The sequence below is a fragment of the Diabrotica undecimpunctata genome, chromosome 8 (assembly GCF_040954645.1).
Source record: "Diabrotica undecimpunctata isolate CICGRU chromosome 8, icDiaUnde3, whole genome shotgun sequence".
In the NCBI taxonomy this organism is placed as follows: domain Eukaryota; kingdom Metazoa; phylum Arthropoda; class Insecta; order Coleoptera; family Chrysomelidae; genus Diabrotica; species Diabrotica undecimpunctata.
Genome location: NC_092810.1, coordinates 93,501,368 through 93,522,741, shown reverse-complemented (window position 1 = coordinate 93,522,741; position 21,374 = coordinate 93,501,368). Strand labels below are relative to the sequence as shown.

The window sequence follows — 21,374 nt, the reverse complement described above, 5'->3', positions numbered from 1 at the left end:
AGGGTTGGAATCTCGAATTAAACTTTAAAATGTGGAGAAACTTTAAAATGTGTAACCACACTTTGACAGTTCATAGTTGTGTTTGTAATTAAAAATATAAGAAATTAAAATTAGGGACGTCACATACATGAAAACACAAGCACAATTTGTTAAAACTAAAATAAGTAGTAGTATTAAAGTAGTTGATTAAAAAAACCATTGAATAAAATAGACCCCTGATACTTGCATTTGTCGACTTTGAAAAAGCATTTGATACGGTCAATCAAAGTGAAATGTTCCAAGCTCAAACACAATGTAAAATAGATCACCGATACATATCCCTCATCAGATACATCTATCAGCATACTATAGCCTGTGTAAGACTTAATGAAGATACTGGGACCTTTGGTATTGAAAGAGGCGTTCGACAAGGAGACAACATGTCTCCTAAATTATTTACAACTTTGCTAGAATACGCTTGTAAAACAATAGATTGGAACGAAAAGGGCATCAATGTAGATGGAAAATTTTTAAATAACCTTAAATTTGCAGATGATATCGTTCTTATTGCAAAAAGCTTTGATCAGGTACAGATAATGCTCCAAGAACTCCATACTGCCACAAAAAGAGTTGGTCTTAAAATAAATTTTTCAAAAACACAATTTATGACAAATTTAGTCCACAACAAAAACATCTCAGTAGAAGACAAAGATATTGAGCCAGTTGACTCCTATAAATACTTGGGCCATGAGATCAGAATAAGTTGAGGCAACCAAAAAATCGAGCTAAAAAGTAGAATAAACCTCGCCTGGGCTGCATTTGGAAAGATGAAGGATATTTTTAGATCTAAGATTCCAATGTGTCTGAAAAGAAAAGTATTTAATCAGTGTATTTTGCCTGTGATGAACTACGGCGTAGAAACCCTAACACTCAAAAGAACAACAGTGAGTAAACTACAAGTTGCGGAAAGGGCAATGGAGAGAATAATGGTAGGGATTTCTCTACGTGATAGAATACCCAATGCTACTATACGCAAAAGATCAGGAGTAGCAGACGTTATTGAAAGGATAACAACACCAAAGTGGAACTGGGTAGATCATGTAGCAAGATCAGTTGATGACCGGTGGACAAAAAAATTTTGGAATGGCGACGCCGAATACAAGCTAATAGAAATAGAGGTCGACCCCCCAACGAGATGGACAGATGACATAAGAAAAGTGACTACAAATTGGATGCGACTAAGTGGAAAAGCATGCGAGAGGCCTATGTTCAGCAGTGGACGTTAGAGGCTAGTTGATGATGATGATGATGAAAATAATTTGCGCTAGATGTTATGTCTTGTCATTTTTGAAAGGTTATATATATATATATATATATATATATATATATATATATATATATATATATATATATTATATAGCATTTTTCATATAAAAATGCTTGCACTTCACAATTTATATAACGTGACGTCACTTATATTTACCACTTCAAGAACGTCAACCTTAGAGTTCAAATTTTCCTAACACAGCTAATAATACGAATCCCATACGGAACTGCTCGATCTTTCATAGGCGTCAACATGGTGTAATAATCAGAAAAATGTAATTATCATTATATTGGAAATTTTAGAATTATGTTGATTAAATAACCAAGAACATTTGTTATTATTAATAATATAAATTTTATGAAATATCTCTGTAAGTCTAATATTTCACAAAATTATAATTTTAATTAAATAGATTTGACAATTGTACGCAACTGATACGGGAATACTTTTAATTTCTTCTCTCTCAAATTTTATTGAGAGTTCAGCTTGTGGCAAAAGTGTAGGTATAAAGTGTTGCTGCTTTTTTAGAGTAAGAATTTTGTTTATGTTTTGATTTCTTACACAATTTGATTATAATATAATATATATTATTAAATTGTATTTATAAATACATACTAAATTTAGATCAATAGCTTTAAAAACTAATTATTTTTGTGTATTGTGACTGTGCTATGCCAAAACAAATAAAAAGTCTGTAGTAAGCTGATAAGCTTTCATATAAGATAGATTATTTTGAACAAGAAATAATGGCGGGACATTTTTACTATTAAAGCCCTAAAAAAGGTATGTTTAAAATTTAGAATATATAATTTTGTATTAAAAAATGTTTTCTTATGTATTTTAGTGTGTTGCCGTAGTCTTAAAACTAAGTGTATTTACTGTTAATATAATAGTTTGGCAAATAGTTGACATTTTATAAATTCCTCACTTACTAACTATTCTGATATTTTGGCAACGCTGTGGGGTTCTGACGTCGTAAATCTTGAATGACATGCAAGCAGTTTTATATGAAAAATGCTATAGCATTACATTTATGTAATGCTTAAACGACGAATAAGATGTGGATTCCTAAGTTGCTTGGCAAGTTCTCTTACATATGCTCCTCGTTTGAACCTGGTGTTTGTATTGCTGTAGTAAATGATTTGTAAATGTATGCCAGCAATATTAAGTAAAAAGCAAAATATAGTTAAGGGCCAACGTTTGCTCACACATGTATTCGAATATTCTGCCCTTATCCTTTTCATTACATTAACAACTCCTTTAGTTATTTAGATTATAAAATGTTATAACTAAAAATTTCATTGCATCACCACTTTCTAAATCAATGCCATCATCTTTGTGAAACCTAGACAGCATCAACACATTATTGTTAAGTTTTGGTATGTACGAAGTAAGAAGGCATTTATTGGAATTGACTCAACAAGAAAACATATTAAGTCATTATGCCATTTTATGCCATATTTCGTAGGTTTATTTGCAACACATTATGGCGAAACTTGCATCTTCCTCGGAAAACATCAAGCATCTCATCTACTCTTATGTACCTACCCACTGGGTGATGTTGTAAACACCTTCCTACAAAATTATCCAAAACGCATCGCACAGGCGCCAAATAATCTTCTTGGGCTCTTTGTTCTCTAGATTCAATATCATCAAACCAGCGAAGTATTCTGGGGCTGTTCCATCCGTACTCCCAAGTTCTAAAGTATTTAAATGTACACTTCTTTGTACCTTCTTTACACCAACAAGTTACAAAAGCCAAAAAAATGCACCCATTTGCTTAAAATCTGTAGGACCGTAATATTTCAGGCCGTTTCTATTAAATTTACTAGAGAAAATAAGATTCACATAATATAATATTGTTTTGGCTTTCTTGGCAATACTTTTTACGCCTGGAAACTGTGTAACAATATTTTAAGGTCTGGTTTTTCCAACATTTTTGTGCACGATCCCTTGATAACTATCTTTATTAATATAATATGGACCAGTTCTTTCAGATCTTCTTACATTTAAAAAAAACATTACACACATGCAATTGTTTGGAGGCAGCTTTGTTCACTTTGTTCTTATAATTTGTCACTTAAAACGGCTTCCGAAAATTTTGTGTGCGATTAATTGATTTTATCTTGTTACAGGTCATCTTCTATACCCTTTCAAAGCTGCACATCTAGCTGCCCAGGTACTTAAACATAAGATTTAATTGGGCTGGTTGATTAGGATTTCGATTTGCCACTAGTACCTTTTGTTTTTTTTTTGGTAATAATTTTGAAGCCTAATTTATTTCCTTCAGCTGATATTTTGTTGTAGTAAATATAGAAGTAAATTCTGCAAACCACCCTATGGAAATACTATTTCAGAATACATATAGAACTGGATTGGGTCATCGAGATCGACTTGGGAAATATGTTCCTTCTTAGTCATTTTGACGTGCCATGTCGCAGATAAGAAACTTCTTATCCAGTCTATGCTTTATTGAGTAAAGGCGACCTTATACTCACAGCCTCAGACCGACACTACTTTTGTATCTTAATACAAGATTTTCTTTAGATACATGAAACACAATAATGCTGTTTGAATGCTAAGATGAATATTTAAGCACATGTCTTTCTACTCTATTTCGTGTTCTTTTGTTTTTGACGATTTTGTTTTTTTTTCTACTGAATCCTATTTTACTATCATACAAACAATATACCTTTTAGTATTTTACCAAGAATTTAGCTTATCTATCTACTTTTCTTAATTGATTAGCTAAAATTCTTACCTTAACATTTGTAAGCTCATCCCAATCTGGTACAATATAGTATTTGATGCCCTTCCAAGCTCCAGGCAGTGTAACTCCCCGAATAAAGAGTATCGTTAATATAAAAAACGGAAAAGTAGCAGTAAAATAGACAACTTTTCCAACAGACTTGATTCCCCTAATTATACAAACGTACGTGATTATCCAAGAAACTATATTTGCTATAAAAAGGGGCCAAACTATACCGCCAACATCTGTGACTTCCGGAGATATTTGTAGTATTTTGTGACTAAAATCAAGAAAGGTATTAATTAATTAGAAGTTTATTAAAACTATTTTTTTATTGGTGTTTTTTTTCCTCTTAGCTTGGACAATTGTCATTTAGCTAGTCTCAATCAATATGAGTTTTATTAAAGATTTTAAATATGCCAATTAGTGAAATATGATTAATCTAATTATTATAATAGTTATTCCATACTAAGCTAATGCACATACTATGTTAATAAATACTAACTATATTATACCTATGTTTTATTAGTGTTAAATACACATAAATATTTTCGTTTAACTTTCGTTTAACGTAAAATCGTTTAACTTAACCTAATTTTTAAAAAAATTGAGATTAATTAATTGATTAGACAGCAACCTACAGTATGATGCAAACATATGGAAAAAATTCATTAGTTTAGAAACACAAGACTTTAAATAACTTCATAGTTATTTTCACAAAAATATTTAAAACAATATTGTCACTGATTGGTCGTTATTGTCCATGATCTATGAATCCGTCAACTAATAGACTTCAATTGTTTACTGCTCGACATTTTTGGTGACATTAACAATTAACAAAATTGAAAACAGATTTAGAGAATCAGGCCATGTTAAAGATCTCTCCAGAAGTGGTAGAAAATAATTATCCAAAGCAACTGGAGGTTGTACTGACGTTTCAAGAAAATCCCCATACCAGTACGAGGCATGTCGAACTAGATAATAACGTCCCAGACATATCGATATTGGGCAAGTGAAAAATCACATTGGATGGAAGAATATAGGACACAATAGCATGATAAGGTGAATGTTTGGACCGAAATTATAAATAATCATATTATAGGGGTATATTATTTAACGAAAGCTTAAGGGCTCCTCGTTATCTTAAATTTCTTTAGGATTATCTGATACCACAGGTGAATCAGCTATGGTATCAGATAATCAGAAAAAATTGTTGGTTTCAAAAGAATAAAAATTCCCCATACTACTTTGTTGAGGTATGAACTTACTTAAATAACGTTTTTCCATGTGGGTGGATATGTAGAAATGAATCTATCGAATGGACACCAAGGTATCCAAATTTGACTCGATTGGACTGTTTATGGTGATTTTTAGAGCAAAGTGTAACAAAGTGTAAATAAATATATATTATGTGTGAATAAATATATATTAGGTGTAAATAAAATATATTGATATAAGTTACATGTTATTTATTCCATAGTTTTGTATCATGTTTAATAATTTTAGTATTCATTTAGATTTAGGTATTGCTAGAAATTAATAAAAAAAACTTAAATTAAGTTGCCTTAATAATGTTTATATAGCTTATTTTGATAATTTTTTTGTTGCAATATCAGTTTTATTTTGTTTTTGGGTTATTAGTTGCACTATAATTAATGAATAGGACTTTGAATCTCAATAGCATTTTTTATTAATTACACTTCTCCAAGAAATTAACGCACCACTTGAATAAATCAATTTTATTTGTAAACAGGCGAAGAATAAAAAATAAAACTTCACCAGATTTATTCTATATTTTATAAGTAATTATAACCATTTTTGTCTAATCATCAGAAAATGTTGAAAGACAGGAGAAAAAAAATTAAACGGAAAATTCTAAAAAAATAATGATAAGAAAAGTAAACTAAAATATGAAAAAAGTCTTAATAACGAGTGTTTCCACCTCTACTACGTATAACAGTCTCACCCACAGTCGTTGGCCCATACTTAAAATTAATTGCCGTATTTCATTTTGGTCTAATTCTCTCCAAATCTGGATCAGCCTCTCTCCCACTTCCTGTAGGTTGTTTGGTTGGATCGGTGTCGCTCTTAATCACCTACCAAGGATATCCCAGAGATTTTCAATTGAATTTTAAACCGGACTATGTGCTGGCTATTCCATAGTGTTAATTTCTACCTCTTCTAGATAATTTCTGACGATCTGTGCAGCGTGAGATCTGGCATAACCTTGCATTAGTAAGAAATTTTCACCGATATAAGAAGCGAATGGTACTACATGTTGCTCCAGGATCTCCAATATGTACCTTTCAGCTGTAACAGTTCCATTTTGTATGACCACTAGGTCCGTACTTGCGGTCAAAAATACCACCACATACCATAACTTATCCTCCACCAAAAAATTTGGTGTGTGAGAAGTTATACTGAGCATATCGTTCGTTGGGTCGTCGCAACACACGAACACGTCTGTCGTTATTATACAAACAAAATCGGGATTTATCAGTAAATAGCACTCGTTCTCAGTCAGGCTCTAACCAATTAACGTGTTCTCTGGCAAAACGTAGTCTCCCCCTTCGATGCTCTGCAGTTAATAGAGGACCTCGGGCGGCAATCCTAGTTGTTAAGTTGTATTTCCTAAGTCGCTGGCGAACAGTTTCAGTACTGATTTATATAGCATGCACGTCTCGAAGCTGAATTTGTAGACTTCAATGTATTACAAAACGTTGTCGAAGAGCAGAAATTATTAAAAATCGATCTTGAATAGGGGTAGTTACCCGGTTTCGTCCTTGACCTGGTCTGCAAGTAGGATCCCCTGTTTCGAGGAATCTTTCTTTCGGTAATTCCAACCTTCTTCCGACAGTATCACTGCTTGGGCTCATTCATCTCGGGTTAAATTATGTGATTGACGCTCCATAATAAACACAATTAACAATAATCAACAATTAAACAATAGCCGAATAACATTCGTGAACACTTGGAAATTAATATATTTATAGAATTAAACAAAAAGAGAAATCAAACGATTTCTACCTAGCGAAACCGAATTTAAATTTTTACCACTGTGTTTCCTAAAATTTGCGAAACAAACAGCTAGATAAATTACTTGACAAGGGAATCTAAAATTGCATTCCACATGCCGTTCATCCTGGTCAAAATTGGTAGTGAATTCAGTTTCTGGTACTCCAAACGAAGTAAGTAATAAAACATAATGACGGTATTAGATTTCTGTTTTGATAAAGGGCAGCGACAACCGCTGATACGTATTTAAACTGCTCTAAAGCTAGAGTAGTGGCTATACCGTTCTGACGAGACCCAAGGAGGTCGAAATACGTATCAGCGGTTGTCGCTGCCCTGTATCAAAACAGAAATCTAATACCGTCATTATGATTTATAGAATTAGTACATTTTTTGCTTCTTTTTGTTTTGTTGAAAAAAAAAAGTATAGCGATAAAACACAGTCAATAAATTATAGAGTGTACGAATAGCATATATAAGGGGCTTGCAAAATATTACATTACAATGGTAATTTTTACTAACGACAATAAAATATTTTAGTATTTCAAAGTGGTGCGTTAATTTCTTGGAGAAGTGTATTAGGTTCATATAATAAGATAAAATTTTATATTTGTCATATTTTACGATTTGTAAATAGAGTTTACAAAACATTAACAGTTACAGGTTGTTTAAAACATCAATATCTTTCAAGTAATTAAACATAGCTCTAAATTTACTCCGAACACTGCTTTTATATTGTTTGATACTGAGTGTTTTTGTATTTAACTAATATATTTAGGACACTCTATTAAACATGTGTTATATATTGTCGCAGTCACATAGGTCACAAATACGACGGTTTGATTTGAAGATTAGGTGTGTGTGAGTTAGTCGGCTATAACCTATTATGTAAACGAGTTAGGTTCACAAGCAGCTGGCGATACCGAAATTCGGATGAGGTTTTTACGATGGGTGAAGTTAATTGTAAAATATTCTATTCGTTTTCCCATTTATTTGTTATTTTTTTTTAAGGAACAATTTGTTTAGACACTAAGTTCAGTAACACTGAAGAGGGACTGTGTATTGCTTCTCTGACATAAAAATCTCCTTTTTCGTTTCCGTGTAGTCCATGTGTGATGGAACCCATATAAAGCGTACTTGCTGCCTTTCGTTATTTAGTAAATTTAATTGTTCTTTTATTAAAATACCTATAGAATTACTTGTATCTAACTGTTCTATTATAATTGTTGCACTGAGAGTGTCTGTAATTATAATAGATTTTGGAATTTTTTGATCATCTATATGAATAAGGGGTTGCAGAATTGAGTATATTTTTCCAGAGTAGATACTGCAAGTAGAAGACAATTTAAACTGTGATTAAATATTCTAAGCTATGACTGCTGATCCCTTATCATCAATAGTTTTGGATGAATCTGTATAGATATGACAATGATCTGGAAAAAATGCAAGTATGTTGTAAAATAACTGAATAATTGTTGCATGAGGGTTTCAAGCTTATTGTATTTAGAAAGAAATAGATTACACATTGCAGAAGGAATGGTCTAGGGGGAAGATGTGACTGTATTTGTCTAATCAAAACAGTTTGGCAATTGAATGTTACAGAGAGAGAGAGATAGAGAGATATCTTCTTTTATTTATTTTTATTTAAACCTAGGTGAACAGATTCCCTTCGTTGGCTCAGTGAAGATGTTCGTTCTGTTGTAATGGAAACACCAAATAATAGTAGCAGAGTTTATTGTTGAGACGTACACTATGGGTGTAGACCCGGGATTACTTTGAGTAGAGACTGATGAAGTTGATCGTTGAAGACTATATGTTCGTTGAGTGAATATTGATTGAATGCTTCTCTAGTCAAGAGATATTAGTTTTATATAAATTCTATTTGGGTCAATATTTTTCGCGTACCTAGCGTGATATGTGTATTTAATTTATGTAAATTGTTTAACTTTGTCAGTACTTTTGACTGATGTCCAAATTATTATTTATAATTGACCAAATGTGTATGTAACCTAATTAACTACGTGTGTGTATTTAATAACAAATAGATTCATTCGGTCTACTGTGTGATAAAATTATACTGTCCAATTTCGGATATGAATTATGAAGATTTGATATTGGACATACTGCGGAATCGGGCAATCTGGCCCAAGTGTCAATACTCAAAGTTTACATATAAGTATTACATAACATAGTAAAATTCAAACATGATAAATTATAAATAGTTTAAGAATAATCAATAATCTTCCAACCGTACCCTAGCTATCAATGTCCGACTCTATCTCTAGATTAAAATTAGGGCAATTGGATGAAAATGTGGAAAGTGGGATGTCAACTTGGGAAGTCGACCGTACATTGTTGTGCCGATTACTAACTAATACAGGTACTTCCTGTTCGTTAGTCTGAGTTTGTGGATTCCCTGAACGACATAGTCGTGCAACAGGACGGTACTTCCATAACGTGAGTATCCCAATTATTACCATTATAGTAATGATCCCGGTGGCCACAAAATAATGCCAATTAGATTCGTGAATCGATCGCCACTGCGTATGCGTCATTTCTTGTTCCAGACTCTCCTCCTCAAGTAACACATGACGTAGCTCTCCTCCTGGTATGTCAAGGTAGGTGTTTAGAGGCGTGTTAAACTTGCGGGGTGTCCTCGCCACCAGTTGGGCCACGGGAGTGATTGGCGACTTCAGGTAACTCGTCACTGCTCTGTCCACCCCACTGCTAGTGGGGAGTAATGTAATATTTTTCGTTTGGGCGATACATTTGGGTGAAAGCTTCAGGAATGTGACTCGTTCCAGTACTCTTTCGCTCCGATTTCCATCGCAAATAATGGATATGTGTATCGTGACTGGCGTGATAACTAGCCAGAGGTTGGGAGTACCCATCTTACTCCATTGAGCTGTCTGTATTGTCCTGGCTACCACTGGACATGTGCTATTCTTAGATCGCTCATAAATTTCTTCTAGTATGCATGCAGTTTGGTTGGGTATCCATGTTTCTTATAGCCGTTGGTGAGCACGCTATCTGCGCCTTTATCAACAGTAAGCACCTTTCTCTATCTTCCGTGGTCAATTCGAAGTAGTGCAGTGTGTTATAATCTACGACCAGTAGATTCCTTGGGGCGACAAATGTGCGCAACACCGACCCCTCAACGTTAAGTGGTATGGCCGTGACTTTGAGCATGCTGTACTTATTTTTCCCTGTCACTATGAAGTAGCCGATGACTGTTATATATCTGTCGTCATGACTGACTTCTGTTTCTATAATGGGTTGTCGTCGTATTTCGACCCCTTGAGGCAGTATCTGCCCTGCTTTCCCTATTAATTTGGTTATTTCACCCGGTTTTACTATATCAATGAAGTGTCCGTGGTTATAGTGAAGGTTTAATATTCCCTCGTAAAATTGAGTATATTCGTTTATGAAGTCCATAACTTGTAATGCTATCGTTTGTATTCGTAACGTGCTATATTCGGTTTCTAGTTTTTGTGCTTTGTCTTCTACTTCGTTAAGTCCTTTAGATATTTCTTGTAGACCTGTGATTAGTGCTTTGTTAAACTTGTTCATTTGCTCGTTTATCCTGTTCTCTGTGTGATTGATTGATGTTATTGTTTCTAACATTATCTTCGCCTGGTGCTGTGATCCCTTTATTAGCTCCTTTTGGTTATTATCTAATGCTTCAATGTTACTGTAGGCTTCGTCATTGACTCCAAATACTGAGGTTAATATTGTTCCTAATATTCCTCTTCTTTCCCTTCCTTTTATTTCTACTGTCAGCCCCTCGCTTACTGACTCCGCCTTTCTTTGTCCTTCCTCCAATTTCTCTATTATATCCTTACAATTCACGATTTTTATCTCATGACACAGTTCTCGTACGCCTTGTATCATATTTCCTATTAGTTGGTGCTCTGTTCGAATTCTTCCTTTTTCGAGTAACACCTTTATTCGAAATGTTCCCCGGTCTATGACGACCTCTCCAAGGTCTTCTGTGAAAAATCCTGGTACCGGATTATATATTTTATACGGTTCTGCCTTTATGGGTTTTAACATCGTTAAAAACATTATAGCTACTAGTATTTTCTTCCATCTTAGTGCTGCTGCCTTTTTCGGCTCTTCCTGTTTCTCTTCTCTTGTAATTGTTGTATTGTTCTTAACGCTAAAAAGGGTGCTGCGGCCGTGCCGTATGTCACCGTCGTTAAGTTATACTCTTGTATGTGGTCCTTTGTGTCCTTTCTCCACAAAATTTTTTGATATTTTTGGTCTTCTTCTGCCATTCTGATTTGTCTAAACATTTTTTCCAGATCCGCTGAGTATGCTACCTTTTTGGATCTCCATCGTAATAGTATATTTGTCAAGTCTTGTTGTAATTTCGGCCCTGTGTGCATAATATCATTCAGGCTTACTGCCGATGAGCTTTTGCTTGATGCGTCAAACACGGCTCTTATTTTCGTTGTAGTACTGTCCTCTTTTCTCACTGGATGATGAGGTAAGTAGTACCCATCTCCCTGGTTTTCTGCTATTACCATATGACCTTGGTTTTCATAATCTTCCATGAATTATCTGTAATTCGCTTCTAACTGTTTGTCTTTTGCAAACTTTCTTTCTAGTTGCATCAATCTGGCGAATGCTTGCTGTTTAGATTCTCCTAACTTTGCGACGTCTTCCCTAAACGGAATTTTTACTTCGTATCTCCCTTCTTCATTCCTTTTTACAGTCTGTCGATACAGTTCTTCACATTCTTGTTCTTCCACTGAGAAACTTGTATCCTGATTTACTTCTTCTAATTTCCAGAAGTTCTTTATTTGTACGTCCATTTCTTGTCTTGATATCATACAGCATACTTCTGCTTTTATATTCTCCCTTTCTCGTGCTATTCCCGAAACTATCCATCCTAGTTTGGTGTTGTGACTCAGGAGTCCATTACTTATTCTGTGCATCCCTTCTGTCAATATGTAACTGTATTCTTTTACTCCTAGTAGTAAGTCTATCTTCCCTACCTTGTAATATCTTGGATCTGCCAGTATTGCATTTTTCTCGTTATAGAAAGAATTATATCCTTTTCCGGTAAATTCCTTGTTATCTTCGGTAGTACTAGTGCTTCTATTTCCATCTCGAAGTCACTTTCGTAATGAGTTTCGATTAAAAGTTTCATACTCCAGTTGGCTGTTTTTTCTCCTGACGAGCCTATCCCGGATATGGTCGCCTGTATGGGCTTCCTTGTTGTTCCTAGCGTCGTCGCAGCTTGTTCCGTTATAAATGCGCATTGTGACCCTTGGTCGATTAGTGCTCTCATTATGTGTGAATCTCCTTTCGCATCTCTTATGCGTACCACAGCTGTCGCTAGTAATGCTTCACCTTCCTTATGGCTTGCACAGTTTACTGAATTCTGCCCTCTTTGCTGGTCGTTGCTATTCCTAGGCCCATTTGTATCTTGTGTATTTTCTCGCCTTCCGTTATTTTGTTCTCTGGCGTTGTATGGATTATTATTTCCTCCTCTGTACCTATCAGCTTGGTACCCGTTTCTTCTATTATTTGAATCTCTTCCATTTCTTTCTTGTGTTTGTTCTCGTTTCGTTTCATTGGAGTTTCTTTTGTTGCTTGTGTTTCCTTTTTCATAATGTAACATATGGTGGTGGTCTCCGCCACAGTGTCTGCACCTATATTGTGAATAACATTGTTTTTCTTTTTTATGTGCTAGGCAGTTTGTACACAATCCTTTTTCTTTTATCATCCTGTTCCGGTCTCTTACATTGAGTTACTGAAATTCTCTGCAGTTCGGTACTCCGTGATCTCCGTTGCATATCACGCAATGTGTTCTTGGTTTCCTAAGAGATCCTCCTTGCTTCTCTTGTCTTTTTTCTGACTTCAGCAGTTCCAGTGTCTGAAATCTTCGCTGTAAGAATGTTTGTGTCGATTTGTACGTCGGTATCTCTCTACTGTCTCCAATGTGGTTTTCGTACAGCCTCCTAGTTTCATTGTCCCATTTCGTTATGATAATTCGGGCTATCAATGGGCTCCACGCTTCCGTGTCTGTTCCTAACCCTCCTATGGCTTCCAGACTTTCGTGGAAGGTGTCATGTAGTGATTTCAATGCTCTAGCAGAAGATTCCTTTACTTCCTGCGCTAGTAGCATCCTGTCTATTAATTTAAACAATATCATCCTTGGGTTCTCATACCTATCTTTTAGCATGTTCCAGGCCACTTCGTAGTTGGCCTCGGATATGTTTAAGTGTTGTATCATTCTGTTGGCTTCCCCTCTTACTTGAGTTTTTAGGTACTGCATTTTTTCTGCGTTTGATAACTGGTCGTTTTCATGTATTACTTTAGTAAACAGATCGTGGAAAGTTCTCCACGTTTCATATCTGCCTTCATACACAGGGATTTTTACCTGCGGCAATGTCACACCGTCCCTCCTCTGTGTGCTTTCTGGCCGTTGCATTCCTGGCCTTATTTTCTTTAAAACTTCCCTGACTTTCCTCTTTAGATGATTTATTCTCTCTACTTCTCCAATATCTGTAGCGTCCAGTTCCTCATTTACTGCTGCTTTAATCATTAGTGTATTCACCTTTTCCATGTATTCTCTTAACTCTGACTGCAATTCTTCATCCTCCTGCAAGTCTTGTTCATTTTCTGGCCGTAATAATTCATCGATTCTTTGTTTTCTTATCTGTATCTCCTTTACTTTCGGTGCTTTTCCTCTTTTCAGCACCCTTCCATATTCTTCCAACAGGGTTTTCCCCTCAATGTATGTCTTAAATACCTGATCATAGTATTTTGTTTCAAAATATTTTTCTTTCGTTATACCCCCTTCTAGCAGCTTTTCGTGGTTATTTAAAAATTTTGCCCAATATTCTTCTAATTTTTCCTGTCTATCCCGGATGTATTGTTGATTTTTCCGAGATTGGGAATCCTTTTTTGTATTTGAAACGAGTTTCACTATTTCTGTTCCTATTTCCGCTTGCTTAACGTATAGACTCTCCATGATTATTTTAAAAATTTTTACATTCAGCGGTAAATATATTAGACAATACTAAATGTACGTTATGTATTAAATAAGTATACCTGTATTATAACACTTTCTTTTCTATCGAAATGTGCAATTTAGCGAAATATGAGTTTGACCTTGCCTGCTGTGCTATTCTTTGCATTGAGGTAGGTCAAGATGTAATCCACACACTCTTATAATAATATATATACATATATATATATATATATATATATATATATATACATCTTTATATCATACCTGAACCATCTGAAAAACCATACAATCCTGAACCTCCTATATCTAGAGTATTTAGAGCTGCATATGGCACGCTTATCTTCATTAATTCTAGCAAGGATTTCAAAAATGTATATATACAAAAGAAATTTTTAATATTTTAAAAGATATATAAATGGGGATTTTACTTATTAATGACATAATCCTGATCCCCTTGTTATTTCAGTCAATTCTGAACCTAAACATACGTGTATATGCACAAACCTGAGCCTAAGAGATGTTGCCAGTTTTAAGTAAAATGGGATTTCTTAGGAAAATTTTCGTATGTGTTTGCTTGAGAGTCAGAAGCAGTATATTTTTACTCTCCCTTAATTGTACATATCCTAAATCCTAAAATATGTAAACAGTACGTCCTGTACCGATTATTTTAACAGCGAAGGCGTCATATCACTACCATAAATAAACCATACGTTCCAGTTCATAAATGTGAAAAATATGAGCTTTGGTTAACGGCGATTTATATCAAAAAAAAAATAAATCAGGAAAGTATTGCATTAATTTATTATCAAAAGTAGCTACATTGGTACATTAATTTGACTCTACTATTTATTATAGCTTAGGTAATAGAAATTTAACTTGCCTACAAACATAAGAATAATGTGATAGAGATCAGATCAAAACTAAAACAAGAAAGTCTTTCAAAACAGTAAAAAAAAATTAAAAACCAACTAAAAAATATTAGAAAATGGGTGTTTAATGTTTAAGTTTTCCTGTATATATATATATATTATATAAACTATAGCGTTGATGCATGTCCATTTTCTTTCTTTAATTACCTCGGGATATTCTTTAATAAGGTGTTGCACTTTTACCTCAATGGAAGGCTTTCTTTTTTTAATTTTGGAAAAGTATTCTGCGATAATTCTTTTTTATTGTTTTGTCCATGATCTTCTATCAATAAATATTTTCTTTTTTAAATTGCCAATCTTTTTTTGAAGTTCTTTGTTATTATCTCAGTTAGCTGAAGTAGATGGAATCTCGCAAGCGACGTTTAGATTATCATGAGTATCCAAGATATTTTCCATTTCTTCCTCTTCCGCATCAGAGAGAGGAGCTAAGTTAATGTTAGTTTCGTCTAATGTTTTAACTTTGTATTTTTCAGTTTAGAAAAAAAGTTTAGAAATTTTAGCCGTTTGATATACTTTGACAAACGATAATAATTGCAATGCATTTGTAATGAATAATAATTTGTAATAGTGTCATTTGTAATGAATTTGCTTAATTGCTCCATATCATTATTGGAAAATTGAAGAAATTGAATAATGGTGGCCAAATGCTTTCGAAGTTTTGTTGCTGTTATACTCGCAGGTCTCTCCAACTGACATTTTTTGGCATATTTATGAATAATTTTAGTTTCATCAACATTTCAATTTGTGAAATAATTCTTCTGTAGATGTTTGCAAAAAAAATATTAAGTTTCTTGAGGTCGTTAGTAAGCACCTTGTTCCATTTATTTTGATTTAAATTGGTACATGTTGAGCAGAAACTTCATTACACCATTGGGATTCTAAAATACTTTTTAATATTTTAAGTTCTTTTCTCTCATCGCTTGGGTTTTCTATCTGAACAAGAATAATATATGCTAAGTCGCAACATTTTCTCATAAGTGTCCCAAAATTTATGGCCAACGTTGGTGACTCATAATTATTTGTTTCTGGGTTATATTTTTTTATTTTATTAACTCCAGAAATTATTAGTTGAACATGCTTTGGACGAAGAATATCTATAAGTTTCTTAATATCAGGATTCTGTAGTCTTGTAGTCTAAGAGTTTTGCGAGTCTTCGCATATTTTGTCTTACCAAATCAATTTTGCCTTTACTCTGACGGCCTTTTATGTCGTCTGCACGCATTCTGAAGAAAATTTTTGATTTTAATAAATCATTACGTTTAAGAAAATGGTGTAGAAGCAAAGTAGTTTGTTCGTCGCTTTGGGACGTTTGTCTTCTATTATTTTTCTCATCATAATTAGACGGACAAATTTTGGTATGCTTAAATAAAAATTTTTTCTTATCTTTTTCTTTAAGTTTCATAAAGCCAATCATCTCTCTTTTAAATTAACCTTATGACATAATATGTTAACTACGTCAATTTCTTCTAAGTGCGATTTAGAAATATGTCTAGCAAAATGGAAAACATTCCCGTGCTCCGCTCTATCAATCACTTCTTCAAGTATTAACGAATCGTTCTCACACTGTTTGCTGTTACAGATTTGTGGATGGCTCTTTTTTGTGGCATTTTTAAATTTGAGAACTGCAAGAAAGAGTCAAAGTTTAACCAAATTTAAGAACAATTAAACAAAAAAATAGCTACCCATTTTTTTAGCTCGGCCGTCTTCTGATGGCATATAATTAGGATATTTATGGAATCGTCGTCATCCTCTATAAATTCACTTTTGGATGTGTTAGACGAGTTATTAATTTTTTTTTTCTGTAGAAACACAGCATTATTATTTTCCGCATAGGAATCACATTCGTCGGATAAAAAATCCATATTTATTGCTTGATCTGGGTCCCTATGTTATTAGATTTGTATGTTCTCGAGATATTCCCACTTTCATCATATTAAATAGAAGAAATCAGCTTGAAATTTTTTGTCACTCAATAATTTACAACTAACCTATTTTGACACCCATTCTTTTTGAAATAAGATAGTTATATTTCTTTGAACTTCCAAATATTAACTCTTTTCGAGATATTTTAATATTGGTAATTTAGCACATGATTAATGTTTTGAATGTCGAAGAAGTGTAACATTTTGATACAAAAGGATTAGAATTTCTCTGTAAATACAGGAAATTTATTTAAAAAAATATATTTTATTCTTCGAGCTTAATAGATTAGAAAAAAGCATTTCAGACCCATTATTATTAAGTAAGTATATAAAATATTATTTAAACTTGGCCAATTTACTTTCGTTAAACGTTGCTCTTTTTCGTCTTTCCCCTTTCCATTTTTCTCTTTTGAACTTTAAACTTTTGAATCTTTATTTACGTGTATCTGAGAAATTGGATATAAGCTGCTCTCCGAATTTTTCGAGCAATAATCAAAGTGTATTTTTTCTACGTTTTTGTTTAAAAATTATACATTTAATCTTTAAATCCTTTCTCATTCTTTGCTTTTCTGGTTCATTTTGCACAGGATGTTTCAAAACTATTTTGAAAAATTTCAGGGGTATGATTGATAGATGAAAAGTTCTCCTCATAAACAGTTCCCCTTTGCGCTATTGTTAACTAATAGAGACAAAGGTTTTAAACTTATTAACCTAAATAACATGTAATAGTGCTAATTTAGTCAAATTCGTCTGAGATACTGACAGTGATAAAATACTAATTTAAAAATATAAACAGGAAGACATCAAGGTCCATTAGTTAGATATACTTTTCTTTCTAAGATAATTCCCCTAGAGGTTTATCGAAGTACTTTTAAAACATCTTGCATAACAGTTAGCAAAAAGAAGATGACGTGATTTCTCTTACTTGGGATGCCCTATATAAAATGAATTTAAACAGGAACTCAATATTTTGAGATATCGCAGACTACTAAAAACATTTCATAAGCCGTCTAAAATGATGTATCACAGAATTCCCCTCTATTAATTACGTTTTTGGTTAAAAAAATAAAAACTTACTTTTTTTTAAACATTATTTAGAACAAATCCTAAAAACCGGATAATATGATCATCCCAAATTGCAAATCAGCTTCTTTCGATAAGAAAATCGCCTATAATAATTTTTAATAAACTCTTGACACAGCCTTTTTGTAAATATGAATTAAAATCAAGAATAACTATTTTACTTGGACACCCTGTACCTCTGTTAATATTAACTTATATAAATAAGCACAATTCATCTAGATTTTTAAGCCAAAGTGCTCAAAATGATAATTTAGTTTAATACCTTTGGTATAATTAACCTTTCCCTAAATACATATCAACCATCAGTTTACAACGTCCTTTATAATTATTCATTTTTAAACACACCTTCCTGAACCAAAACAAACGACTGTTGCAACTAAATAATAATATCTTATACCATCTATTGAACAGAAATCTCTCTGGCCTTGGCTAAAAATAGAATTCCCCAATTCTCTAAACAAAATAATGACAAAGCAATGTTGCCACATAGTATGGATCAGGATGGTACTAATTGTAATAATGTATATAAAAATCATGTATATTCAAGAAATTGTTTCCAGCGCCAAAGTGGCAAATGGCTGAACTAAAAAATGCAATCCTGAACCACAATACAAACAGGTTTCTCTTGGATTCCGAATGACATATTGAATTGAAAGTTAGGCAGTTTTGTCCGCTGATGGCACCACTAATTAAAAAAAATGATTTAATTTGTAAATTTTAAATCATATGTCAGTTATATAAGGAAACCAATCCTGAACCAATATACAGGTTCAGGATCGTAAACGGGGTTCAGGTTTGTGCTTAAGTTTTACTATCGAAGGCTCAGGATTGTACTAAAAACAAATATATATATATATATATATATATATACATATATATATATATATATATATACATATTTATACCATACCTGAACCATCTGAAAAACCATACAATCCTGAACCTCCTATATCTAGAGTATTTAGAGCTGCCTATGCCACGCTTATCTTCATTAATTCTAGCAAGGATTTCAAAAATGTATATATACAAAAGAAATTTTTAATATTTTAAAAGATATATAAATGGGGATTTTACTTATTAATGACATAATCCTGATCCCCTTGTTATTTCAGTCAATTCTGAACCTAAACATACGTGTATATACACAAACCTGAGCCTAAGAGATGTTGCCAGCTTTAAGTAAAATGGGATTTCTTAGGGAAATTTTCGTATGTGTTTGCTTGAGAGTCAGAAGCAGTATATTTTTACTTTCCCTTAATTGTACATATCCTAAATCCTAAAATATGTAAACAATACGTCCTGTCTACCGATTATTTTAACAGCGAAGGCGTCATATTACTACCATAAATAAACCGTACGTTCCAGTTCATAAATGTCAAAAATATGAGCTTATGTTAACGACGATTTATATTAAAAAAAAAAGAATAAATCAGGAAAGTATTGCATTCATTTGTTATCAAAATTAGGTACATTGGTATATTAACTTGACTCTACTATTTATTATAGCTTAGGTAATAGGAATTAAATTTGCCTACAAACATAAGAATAATGTGATACAGATCAGATCAAAACTAAAACAAGAAAGTCTTTCAAAACAGTGAAAAAAAAATTAAAAACCAACTAAAAAATATTAGAAAATGGGTGTTTAATACTTAAGTTTTCCTGTATACATATTATAAACTACAGCTTTGATGCATGTCCATTTTCTTTCTTTAATTACCTCGGGATATTCTTTAATAAGGTGTTGCACTTTTACCTCAATGGAAAGCTTTCTTTTTTTAACGTCGGAAAAGTATTCTGCGATAATTCTTTTTTATTGTTTTGTCCATGATCTTCTATCAATAAATATTTTCTTTTTTAAATTGCCCGTTTTTTTGAGGTTCTTTATTATTATCTAAGTTAGCTGAAGTAGATGGAATCTCACAATCGACGTTTAGATTAGAGTATCCAAGATATTTTCCATTTCTGCCTCTTCCTCATCAGAGAGAGGAGCTAAGTTAATGTTAGTTTCGTCTAATGTTTTACCTTTGTATTTTTCAGCTCCACCTTCCATCATTAAAAGTAAAAGTTTAGAAATTTTAGCCGTTTGATATACTTTGACAAACGATAATCATTGCAATGCATTTGTAATGTGTGTCATTTGTAATAAATTTGTTTAATTGCTCCATATCATTATTGAAAAATTGAAGAAGTTGAATAATGGTGGCCAAATGCTTTCGAAGTTTTGTTGGTGTTATACTCGCAGGTCTCTCCAACTGACATTTTTTGGCGTATTCACCTGATTTCAATTTGTGAAATAATTCTTCTGCAGATGTTTGCAAAAACATATTAAGTTTCTTGAGGTCGTTAGTAAGCAGCAAAAGTTCTTCCTTGTTCCATTAATTTTGATTTAAATTGGTACATGTTTGAGCAGAAACTTCATTACACCATTGGGATTCTAAAAGAGTTTTTAATATTTTAAGTTCTTTTCTCTCATCGCTTGTGTTTTCAATCTGAACAAGAATAATATATGCTAAGTCGCAACATTTTCTCATAAGTGTCCCAAAATTTATGGCCAACGTTGGTGACTCATAATTATCTGTTTCTGGGTTATATTTTGCTATTTTATTAACTCCAGAAATTATTAGTTGAAAATGCTTTGGGCGAAGAATATCTATAAGTTTCTTAATATCAGGATTCTGTAGTCTTGTAAAGTCTAAGAGTTTTGCGAGTCTTAGCATATTTTGTCTTACCAAATCAATTTTGCCTTTACTCTGACGGCCTTTTATGTACGAATATGTGTACTGGCAAATTGAGAGATCTTTTTTAGCAATAAGATTTATGTCGTCTGCACGCATTCTGAAGAAAATTTTTGATTTTAATAAATCATTACGTTTAAGAAAATGGTGTAGAAGCAAAGTAGTTTGTCCGTCGCTTTGGGACGTTTGTCTTCGATTATTTTTCTCATCATAGTTTCAAGTTTCATAAAGCCAATTATCTCCCTTTTAAATAAACCTTATGACATAATATGTTAACTACGTCAATTTCTTCTAAGTGCCATTTAGAAATATGTCTAGCAAAATGGGAAACATCCTTTTCGCAATAGAAGCAAAAATCCCTTCGATCTTTTTAAACGTTTTTTTAACAAGTGGCTGAAAAAAGAAGTAGAATGAATCAAACACGTTAAAAGAAAAAGAAAAGATTTAAGTAAAGTAACATTAAAAAAAAAGAAACATAATTGATTTTAACTTAAGACACGACATCTTGTGACTCAGTTGTCTCGTCCTTTACAACTAGTCAGATAGGCTTTTTTTATACATGTAGCTGAGTTTGGTTTGTTTTATTGGCCACAAAAAAACCCGTCTGACGAGACGTAAACGACAAAACAACCTTACCACAGTATCTCATG

The 21,374-nt window shown here is 33.0% G+C and overlaps 1 protein-coding gene across 1 annotated transcript in view; it reads right to left on the bottom strand.

The window, feature by feature from the left end:
* The window catches only part of LOC140447770 (sodium- and chloride-dependent glycine transporter 1-like), a 79,386-nt gene that overhangs the window by 30,156 nt on the left and 27,856 nt on the right, over nucleotides 1–21,374 (bottom strand). Inside the window, exon 6 of the mRNA XM_072540625.1 lies at nucleotides 4,068–4,335. Within this exon, the coding sequence (XP_072396726.1) occupies nucleotides 4,068–4,335 (268 nt within the window). The remainder of the gene's footprint in view (nucleotides 1–4,067; nucleotides 4,336–21,374) is intronic.